This window comes from Morone saxatilis, unplaced genomic scaffold (assembly GCF_004916995.1).
Source record: "Morone saxatilis isolate NCDOM2014 unplaced genomic scaffold, NCSU_SB_2.0 Contig7, whole genome shotgun sequence".
Lineage (NCBI taxonomy): Eukaryota > Metazoa > Chordata > Actinopteri > Moronidae > Morone > Morone saxatilis.
Window position 1 is genome coordinate 13,878,765 of NW_023340246.1, and position 11,148 is coordinate 13,889,912.

The following is an 11,148-nucleotide window of genomic DNA, read 5'->3' on the forward strand; positions in this document are numbered from 1 at the left end:
GGGAAATATAGCTTTCATAAAAATGCCACTGTGCTGACCTCCTCCTCCCCCTCCCAGATCCCTTCGAATGCTTTTAGAGAGTCACAACTTCCTACTCATCTCCAAAATGTTGTTTTTCGACTTCTCTCACTTCAGCCACCTCCGCCACCGCCACCGCCACCGCCTCCCCTCCTCCCCTCCTCCCCTCTGCAGGAGGTCCAAAGCACTTCTGGGTTAAACAGTAGCTGGAGATGTTTTGAAGAGGATGAATAGAAAAAAGCATGACGAGCACTAGATTTGTCTCATCTTTCAAGCGACCGCCGCCAACGATAAAAATCCTCCACAGACACACAAACACACAAACAAACCCTACACACGCTCGCTGTGCATTGGAAAGAATTTGTTTTCATCTTTGAAAAATGTCCTATTCTACAGCATCTTTGTAATCAAGTGGGACAGTTTGACTAATAATATGAATCTGCATTTTGCATGAATATTTTGACTCTTATTGTGCACCATGTTATATTGATTCTGTCCCAGCTGTCAATCCCCTCTCTGCTCAGGGCATTGTTGCTCATTTTTCATTGTTGACTAAGTCACATCCCCAACACACAAAGCACACGATTGATTTTTAAAATGGTTGATTCACCTATGACATAAAAACACTGAATATTTTCTTTCTTAAAGCAGAGTAATGTGGTTTTATTTGTCTGGGTTTTCGAGAGATCATACATTAATTTTGTTTGTGGTGTTTAAGGCATTAAAAGCAATCAACGTGTCTTTCCAGAAACACACTGTGAACAGTTTTCATGGACTTTTCATTTGTGGAAAGAAAATTGCACAGAAAAGTGATGACATGTAATTTCCAATACTTTAAGCACCACAAATAAAATACAAGTCACCTTTATTGTACTGAAGTGGTTGCAAACAGACCCTTTGAGTCAGGTGGTGACTGATGGTTAGCTTTGTTTAGAGGAATATGAGGAGGCTGGCACAAGACAAAAACGCCATACAACACTAAAGTCAACAAAAGGCCTGTGAATGTGTCCTTTACATACTTTAAAAACGGAAATCTCAATCATAATTAGGACTTTATTTCATGCTGAAAGTGACACCTTGCACAAAATTCAAAACCAACTTGGCAAACGGTCAAAGGTTAGTATAGATAACTTATCGTTTGCCAAAAATGACTTTTGATGATTTTTAACAATGCATCAGAGCTGTGTGGCGTTTACAGTAGCAGACATATCATTGTGCACAGTGTCTGATGTACTGCAACTATGTTAAAAGTTAAAAAACAAGACTCCCTAAGGGGGGGTAGATGTATAATTTGTAAGAAAATGACATACAGTGCACAGTGGATAATCATTAACTCTGTTGATCAAGCAGCAACTGCAAAGAGGCTGTCTGAATGACATGTATTTGCTCTGTACGCGCTCACACACTTGATTAATGAGTATAGAAATCACAACAAATCCAACTGAGATATGCATTTCTGACCCCTGATGATAATAATACTTTTTCACAGTTTTCTAATTGCAAGATGACAAACAACAGAACAACAGGAACCAAAAGCACTTCTCTCTCTCTCTCTCTCTCTCTCTCTCTCTCTCTCTCTCTCTCTCTCTATCTATCTCTTCTCTATCATCTGTGCACTTCTTGCCAGCTGTTTTTCGCCCATTATTCCAAGTGTGCGGCAATTAGGTTCAACATGGTGGTCAACACTTGATTTGCCCTCTTCTGTTAAACTTAATGACACAAAAGTAAAGAAACACTCAACAATGATTTCAAGACAGAAAAAAAAGCCTCACTGTAATATGAGGTAAAATAAAAAATATATATCCCTCTATTATCATGTCTATGTCCAAAGGTGAGGCTGTTGCCTTGATAAGCTTATTAAGAACAATGAGCTACAGCCATGAGGGACGGACACTGAGCTCAGTTGACGTTGTTCTGGGGTTAATGACTGTAGCAGTGCCGTGTATTGGCGTATCGATCCGTAGTCTTATCTATCAGTCTCTAGGGAGGGGGGACTCACCTCTCTGCTGGGCATGGCAGCATTGCCATAGCAACGCGATCAAAAGCACGAGCCGCTTCATTTCGTCCAATCTGGAAGTTTGATACCGCACCGCGCGCGCCGTGTGCTCTCGCGCGGCTCTGCGTTGCGTTTAATGTCAGAGGAAAGTTTCAGAAAAGTTGACCCAAACTCTCTCTCTTTCTCTCTCTCTCTCTCTCTCTCTCTCTCTCTCTCTCTCTCCTCTCTTGTCTACCCCTCCTCCTCTTACTCGCTTTCTCTCCTCCTTCTCTCCAGGTTTTAAACGTGGGCCGAGGGGAGGGGAGAAATTGATGGAAAACCCTGGAAGATTGAAAAAGATTAGTTAGATGTAAGATTAGAATGACTACGATGATAGGATAGATAGATAGATAGAATATAATACCATATAACAGGTTATATAGTATGATATTAACCAGTAGCCTACCTATATCTGTCAAATACATCTGAAATGGAGTGAAATGTTCTAAATCTGCCACTAAAATGTAATGGAGTAGAAGTAAGAAGTATCATCCAACTGAAATACTCAAGTAAAAATTGTCCTTAAGTACAGTTGAGTTCATGCACTATGCACCAATGCTAACAATTGATTAAATCATGTCAAATGTTTAGTTTTTACTTTACATCCTGGGAGCATACGGCAGCCCTGAATTAGGATAATCTGGTTACTTTTCGTTGTAGTCCATTGAGCGTGTAAGCAGTATTGTAAATAAACCTTCCACAGCTGGTACAATATTATAGTAGTGAGTGTGAGGCAGGTGCTAAAAAGCTGAATCAATAGAAGGTTTTAAAGCATACATCAGTGTGCTGTTTAAATGTTGGAAATAAAAACTTGCTTGATGCTACAGAGCAAATGATATGTTGCATCAGCACAGCTTTGGCTACCACGAACAAAGAGCATGATGGAGAAAGGAAAAAAAGAAGAGCTGAAAAGAAGTAAATGGAGCACAGAAAAGTTCAGAAGTGAAGAGAGCGGAGTTGGACAGAAGTTACACAACTGTTCTAGGGCTCCTCCTGCTGCCCTGCACAACTCACCACACTCTGGGGTAAAAGCTGAAACAGCCAGATGTGAACATTCATAAAAAGCATAGCCGAATGTGCATAATACAGACATTTCAAAACTCGAAGCGTTACTAAAAGCTTCCAGAAAAGTTTCTAAATCGAAACTGGTTGATTTTTACAGGAGTGAGCAATGATGCAAAGGTTGCTAAATAATTACACAATATCAAAAACACAACCACCAAAGTCTGTAGTTAAATTTTTAATGAAAGCATTTTGTAATGTGAGTTAATATATTATATTGGCGTGTAAAGGTGGATACATTTTATTCTGCTCAAAAATAAAAGTTAATTAAACTAAGTTTTGCCCTCCACTATATCCATGAGTGTCCTTATCTACAGGCCATTGTAGCTGTTTACTTCTTCACCGTTGAAAACTCTGGTATATTATAATGTTACAGCTCACCAACTTGTCAGTCACTTCATACACCTGTGAATGTGTGTAGTTATGCAAGTATGCACAATTGTGAGTGTGTGTGTGTGTTTGGCTCTGGTGTTTGTGCAGTTTCTTTATAGGCAGGTTATTCCGAGTGTGTTTCTGGGTGAGAATTTGTGTATGAGTATGTTTATTTGTCCAGTGTCAGTCAAGCTCCTTGCAGACCCTTAGACCTCCAGGAGCAGGGAGGCTGACTCTGCAGACAGTGAGGCTGAATATGGACTCTCCTCACTGGGCTCGGAGCTCTGGGCAGCCCTGGAGTGCTGCTGGGTCTCTGTGGGGCTGGGCAGTGTCGAGACTACAGCTGGACTGGACAACAAGGTGAGTCACATCATGGAATATGTTAGTGTTTAGATTTATTATTGTATTGTTTTTCATACTGAAATATTCAAATAATATTAAAATATAGATTTATAATACATATAATATATATAAATATAAGTAGGTGTATTGTCATCAACAAACCTATATTAAGTATCATGTAGAATATCTGCCAAGTTCATTCACATATACTACCTATAGAATCTTTGAATTATTTATAATTATAATTAAGTAATTGATTCATAAACATTAACCTGCACTAACATGTGCCTTTATGCATTTATATACACATAATTGGAAACATTTATTTAAATAGCAATTTTCTTCAGTAGAGTAAAAGTCTCAAATTACTTTAAAAGTCAATAAAAAAAACAAAATTTGTCTTATTTATATATTAATATTGTTGGTTAATATATAATATATAATTATTTGGTCAATATATATTAATAATAATTTATAATTTAATAGTTCTCCACTAGATTCTGACAATTTACCCCAGCATAGTGATGTTTTTTTGTGGGCCCTCAAATTTAGGCAGACAGCAGCTGCGCTCAATTCTCAAACTCATTATGTTATGTTGCATGTGAAGGAACAGCAATATTGTTGAGGACTCTTAGAACATGATCTTCCTCTCGCGCTAAGAAGATGCCGTTTTAGTGGGTGAGATTGCAGAAACCATGAACTCAAACGTTAATGAAGTGGTTTTGATCAGCAGGTTCTTTCAGGAGGATGAAGAGATGCTGATTCTGACCCACAGTGATGAGTTGAACACAACCTATGGTGAGGAAAACAGATTGCCTTTTGACAACATCACAAACAAAAATAATACAAGCTGTGATGACACCAGGAGAAACAGACGGACTGAGCAAGATAATCCCAGTGTGAGGGAAAGACCAGCTTCTAACCTGATGGGATCCACCAGCAACTCATGGCAGAAGAGTCCTGCTTTTAAAGAAACCAGAGCTACTGTAATCTCCTCTGGACCCAGTACCATCACCATAACATCAGCAGTTTCCCCTGCAGACCCCCTTTGGCTCAAAAACACCAGACATAATGGCAAAAGAGTAAGACCTGCTGAGATGCAAGCTGACACGATGGGAAGCGACGACAAGGAGAACCAGAGTTTCAACCAGAACCAGGGTAGCAAGAGAAGATCCTTCCGGCTGGCTGGGCTGCTTAGAGGGAATGTGCAAAAACAGAGACTTTCTAAAGATAGAAAGGAGAAAAATGAAGGAGAGGGAACTGCAGAGGGGACTTCTCAGGTCTGTACCAGCTTTGAAGAAGAGCGAGCAGGGATGATTTTAACTAATCCAGTTCAGAGCCCCAATACCGGCACCACAGGTCTGAATCCTGCAGCCACCATCACTGCCTGGGAGGCTGGCTGGAATGTCACAAATGCTATACAGGTACACTTATATAGTATACATGCATGGCCACTTTCTCATTTTAATTTAAAGGATGATTACAAAGGTTTTTCATGTTTTCATTTTTTAAATAACACAGAATTCAGTTCAACTATACCACCTTTTTTAAGGCCCATGAGTACGTTTTACTCTCCAGCCATGTATATACACAGAGGTATCCCTACCGTTTCCTGCTTCCTTGGCAAGACACATAACCCCAAAAAGTCATCTTGGATATAAACCTCTATTAAATTATGTAGTTTTTTAATAGAATGAAGAATAAAACCTGCTTAACATAAACAATCCATGAACCTGTAAGTGTTAGTCAGAGTTATTTAAATACTGCATAGCAATCCAGTTGTGAAGCGCTACTTGTTTCAAATTTTGAGTCGGCTGCTGAACAGCAGTCTTCTGATAACATAGCTCATGCTTATTGCAGCTGCAAACTTGCAATTAATTATTTTGTCGGTTCAATTTCAGCACTTCATTCCTCCCTTTTCACCAAAACTTCATGTCTCTCTCTCTCCCCTCTTGTAGAAGACAAATGCAAAATGTAAAAAGCCGACTGTTTAGACACCAAAAAAAAAAAGCATTAAACCTGCAGCCTATTTAATCTGCTCCCGTTGTGTTTTAATATTACTAAAAAATGCTTTGTGGTCCTACTTTGTGCTGTTGTTTGTCAAGCACTCTACAGTCTTCATAATCAAATAAAGCGTGAATCAAATTGTTTTAAAAAAAGAAAAGCTCCCAGTCACAGTGTGTCCTCGTGGCGGTAATGCTAATAGCTTATTATGCTGTAACTGCTGCGCCGTATTCAACTGCTGTACTCATGTAAATGTGCTCTTTCACTGAATAACTGTAGTGTAATTGAACGCCGTCTCTGGGTCCGTAAAGAACATTATGACATTAGGGCATCAATACAGCGTACGCATGCATACACACAGACATACACACACACACACACAGTGACAAATGAAAGCATGCATGCAAACGTGTTCCTTCAGGAGCTGAGGTGAATTTACATGCTTCTGCGTCAGACTGCTTTCAACACGCAGGTTTTTAATCACTGTTAGCACTGCTATCGGAACATAAATACATATACCATATAACACATTATATTTAGTAGATAAACAAGTACTTTATGTGCTTGGTTTATTGATGTTAGTCTATCTATCTGTTTGCCAGAGAGTTCCAGTTTTCATTAGAGACTAAGTTTTTGTGCCAGACAAGGCACAGAAACTTGGTCTCCAGTGAATCATGTTACTGATTTTAATTGCCTATTCAAATCTATGATTTGTTACTTCTGTAACCTCAATACTTCCAGCTATATTTTATTCATTTGTCCCTAAAACCATGCTGTGATTTGAATAGTTCTCATTTTATTGTTTTTTACTGCAGCATGTTTTTTCTTTTTTGTAAAACTCTGCTGAAACAGTGTCAGCTTCTTTCCGGGACTGTGGGGTTGGTGAATGTTTTATAGGTTATTCATTACCTGCAGCACACTGTAATCAGGAACCTTAACCAAATGGATTGCACTGTAATCATTTTCGTTGAGGTTACAGATAGGTTAAGCTAAGGTGACTGCAGGATGACTAATGTAGACAAAAAGTATTTTTATTGAAGGTGTTTAAAATCTCAGACAGTGATGGGTAACCACTTAGTAAAGATAAAGGACGCAAAATGATAATCTGTTTCAATAATGGCTGATGCATTTGTAAAGGGGAAAACAAATGTCTTGATAATGGAAAAAAGAACAGCAGTTTTATCTCCTATCAAGGCTAAAAAGAAAATATGTATTTTCCCGTAGTGGTATATTGATGCCAATATAACTGACTGTCTGCCAGCTTAATAAAGTTTTTATTAGAGAGCAATTTTGCTGCCAAAAGATGCAAAAACCAGCCCCAGCTCTCAATGATCCCAATTTGGGAATATTATGAAACTCAGTTTTAATTCTAACCTGACCGTTAATGAGGCAGCTCCAGTTTGTGATTCTTCATCGCAAATTAAAATTGTGGAACTTTTGACACCGACACTGAAAAAAACAGATATTAATTTAACTACCTATGGTTATCCGTTTTTGAGTGTCTTTTTTTTTTTTTACCTTGAACTGGTTTGAAAATTCAAGACCCAAGTTCTGAATGGGTTTTTTTAAATTCAAACACAAGAGTGGTCCCTTTTTGTTTTGGAAAGATTGCTGTCATATTTGGTTCATCACGCTGCCAAATAAGACCCTGCCAAAAAAAAGTGGTTAAAAAAGATTTAAAAAATAATCCTCCACCAGTTGTTTGGTAGATCCCCTCCTCTATCATTATCATTGTTATCTGCTATCAGATAACTTGCTCCAAGGAACTGTTTTCATAATCATCCAATACTGGTTAATCTACTGATTGTTTTCTCAATAACCCAATACATTATGGGTTCTTTTAATTGTCAGTTCTGATGACATACCGCAGCAGCTGACCACGATACTCTTACAAACATATAAAAACCCAGTTAAGCTGTAGATAGTTACAATCATTTTCATCATTGATTAATCCATTGATTTTTCTTTCCTATTAAGTAAAGGGGCACTTCACTCATCAGTAGAGTACTATTAGCCTGTAGAAGCAGCCATTTTGACATGAAATAGTGGGGTAAACAGAGGCGTTACCAGTGACACTAATTAAGGTTTGGTTCTATTCAGGTCAAACTGAGTCAGGGTGCTGCTATTGTGCATGTTGGCTCACTGGAAAGGCTCTTCTGCATTCAATCTAACAGAGCCTTAATTAATATCATTGCTAACACCTATATTTACCCTACTATTTCATGTCGAAATGGCTGCTGGGAAAAATGTCTGCTGTCAACCTCACAGTGCTATAGCACTTTTTATGATCACAATCAAATGAAGTAACAGTCGCTAGCATCTCAACACATTTAATGAACACTAAAATGCACATTACTTGTGTACAGAAAGTATGTGAAAATTACATTTGCACATGGTGAAAGAATTATGAGACGAAGGCACAAATTGGACACATCATTTCAGAGTTTTTTCATTTGAACCAGTTAAACAAACTTTGATTAAACGCAGGAGTAGAACATTTGTCATGTGTACAAAAAACCCACATCCAGTTATTTAAATGTCAAACCTGTCCGTTTCTGGTCGCGTCTGCTCCACTTTATCCCCTCATGGTGGGGAAAAACATTTCTCTATCACTTTTTGTGCATGGGGCATGTGCTTGCATAAAATATTGTGCATAACCTGAAGGGCAACAGATGAAATCTTGCACCTGGGAAGTCCAGACAGGAGCAGTGAATAATCTTTATTTTTTTCAGCATAGGTCACTGCTGCTTGGTGGCCAATATTGAGAATGTAAAGTATGAAAAAAAAAAGCATATATGTGCTTGGCCAACATCCCTTGAATATACAGATTTTAAAGGTGTCTTGGGTATCAGATGCAGAACAGAATAATCTTTTCCATCTTCTTCAGAGTCAATCAGAGATATCTATTTTTTCTCCCTTATTGTACCCATTTGTGATTGGGAGCTGCTTCAGGTTGTGCTCAGAGTAACCAATGAGGAATTAGCTGGCAAAAACACAGAGAAAACGAGGAGTGGAGAGAGAGAGAGAGGGGAGATGAAATCAGATACTTGAGCGTCAGATTTCTCTCAAACTGCTTTCATCCCCAGCAGCTCCATTTGAACATCAAAGCTCTATCAGCATATGCCTAACAGACACCAGTTACAAAATAGTAACTTGAAAGAGAGAGAATGTGTGCTTGTCTGTTTATGCATCCACAATGTGTGTTTATGTGCGTGTCGGCCGTGATGATGTGCTGTGATGTATTTCCATAACTCAGTGAGTCTCCGTGTTCCAACACTGAAAGCACAGCAGCTCCATCCAAGTAGCTCGTTGTCTCCTCTGATCTCCTCCTCGTCCTCCTCTTCCTCCCTCAAACCTCCTGCTCTCTGTAGCCATGAGGTCACACCTCTCGTTCCTCCTTCTCTCCTTCTACCTTATCCACCTCCAGTCCCGCTCATCCTTGCTCCTCTCTCTGGCAGTCGCTAACGTTTGCTTCCCCTTGGTGATGGGCCAAAGCTTGACACTCCTCTTCCTTCTGCTCCCGCTGGTCTCCTTGCATGCTCGAACTCTCCAGGCATGAGGCCAAAAAATCTCCTCTCGCCTCCTCATCTTCCAACCATGAACGATCCTCTCTTCTCTTTTCTCCTCATTCCCTTTTCAAAAGGTCTTCCTCATTTTTTCTTTCTTCTCTCTTTCTTTCAACAAAGTTTAAGAATCTTCACATTTTAATGATTTTGGGCAATTATTTCTCATGGAAACACGTTTTAACTGTGGAAAATGAGCATCATGCAGTATGTTGACTTGAGATGTGTACTATATTCTTTGTATGCTGTATTGTTGTACAGGGGGGTATTCTTGTTTACATATCTCAAACACTCTTTCTGCTTATCGTCTCCTTTCTCCCACCTACTTTTTGTACTTATTTTGTTTTATCTTTGGTTTGACTAAAAATTGTATTGTAAAATTTGACTTACAACACTGTGACAAAGGCTGTGACAAAGGTTTTTACATTTCTTTTATAAGTTAAGATAAAACTTTATCCATCCTGTGGGAAACCGCTGCAGTACAAAGAAGGAAAGAGTGCCAATATAAAATATCAGCATGGGTGCAAATAATAAAATGCAAAAATACACACAATGTCAAAAATATAAAGGTTAACGGTAAAGATCATAAACATATAAACTGGTTAATGATATTATATAATGAAAAACTGCCAGCCAGCCAATTTACATTTACCCATTTAAATAAATTACTATTGCACAATAAACCAATCCAGTATAAGTGATCTAGTGGAACATAAGGGAAAATATCAAAAGAAGTGAGGAGGATTAGAGAGTTTCTTTTTAGCATCAGTGTTTAGTATAGTATAGAGACAGGAAACACAGGGAGAAAGAGAGATAATGACACGCTACAAAGGTTCCCAGCCAGAATTGCACCATGGTTTCATGGTCTGTGTTTCAATAGCAGGGCACTCCATGAAAGAGTTTTTGAGGCAACGTTTGAGGGTCTCATGTCTTATCTCCCTCACAAAACCTACCCATTTGTGTTAATTCTTTCTTTCTCTCTGCTCTCCATCAGGGTATCTTTGTGTTGGGTTTACCCTTTGCTCTGGTCCAGTCAGGTTATGTGGGTCTTGTTTTGCTGGTTCTGTCGGCCTGGGTCTGTAACCACACAGGGAGGATCCTTGTGGCCTGTCTATATGAAGAGGAACAAAGGTAAGGTTTCTGCTCTATACTATTCTATTCATTTGGTCTTAATTAGCCAACTGTAATATGGCTTTATTACATTTGGCTTTCTGTTTTAGTGATAGCAAAGATGTACCAAGCAACTAGTTTAACTTTGTGTGTCTGGGATGGGTTTTTTTCTTGGAGTCATTGTTGACTAAGTTTGAGTTTCTGCAGATGGTGCTCTCTTCTCTATTTTCAGCAATGGCGACTATCATTTCTGACAGCAGAGTCATTCTCATATGTATTCCTTCTATTCTATTCAGACTCCTCGGGGGGAATCTAGACCCAATTGTGGTATGAACACAGAGCAGAGAGTTTTTAGAACCCATATACACATGTTACTCTGTTCTTTCAGCAGTGGCGAGCCTCGGAAATATATTACTGCCACAGCTAAAAGAAATGTGAATGTGTTATGTTCTGTAAAACTGTGGTATTTGTCTCCATATTTGCCTTGTGGGGTTCAGTCAAATTAAATTCTGATTCAGATTGGTTCAATTGATTTTAAATATACATTACCAGCTATTAAAAAAAACTTGAACATAAGCTTCAACACAGCTTATAAACATTTTGGGTGACCTTTTGCAAAATATGTAGTAAAAAATATGCTCA

At 38.7% G+C, this 11,148-nt stretch overlaps 2 protein-coding genes across 2 annotated transcripts in view; one reads left to right on the forward strand and one right to left on the reverse strand.

Annotated features, from left to right (window-relative positions):
• Positions 1-2,169, reverse strand: part of lama2 (laminin, alpha 2) — a gene marked incomplete in the record, with an annotated part of 177,548 nt that extends 175,379 nt beyond the window's left edge. Inside the window, 1 exon segment of the mRNA XM_035679280.1 lies at positions 2,018-2,169. Coding sequence (XP_035535173.1) covers positions 2,018-2,078 — 61 coding nt within the window.
• Positions 2,170-3,743: 1,574 nt separating this feature from the next.
• LOC118340976 (vesicular inhibitory amino acid transporter-like) overlaps positions 3,744-11,148 on the forward strand; it is an 11,320-nt gene continuing 3,915 nt past the window's right edge. The window contains exons 1-4 of the mRNA XM_035679143.1: positions 3,744-3,847; positions 4,563-5,253; positions 10,391-10,527; positions 10,803-10,833. Coding sequence (XP_035535036.1) covers positions 3,744-3,847; positions 4,563-5,253; positions 10,391-10,527; positions 10,803-10,833 — 963 coding nt within the window. The remainder of the gene's footprint in view (positions 3,848-4,562; positions 5,254-10,390; positions 10,528-10,802; positions 10,834-11,148) is intronic.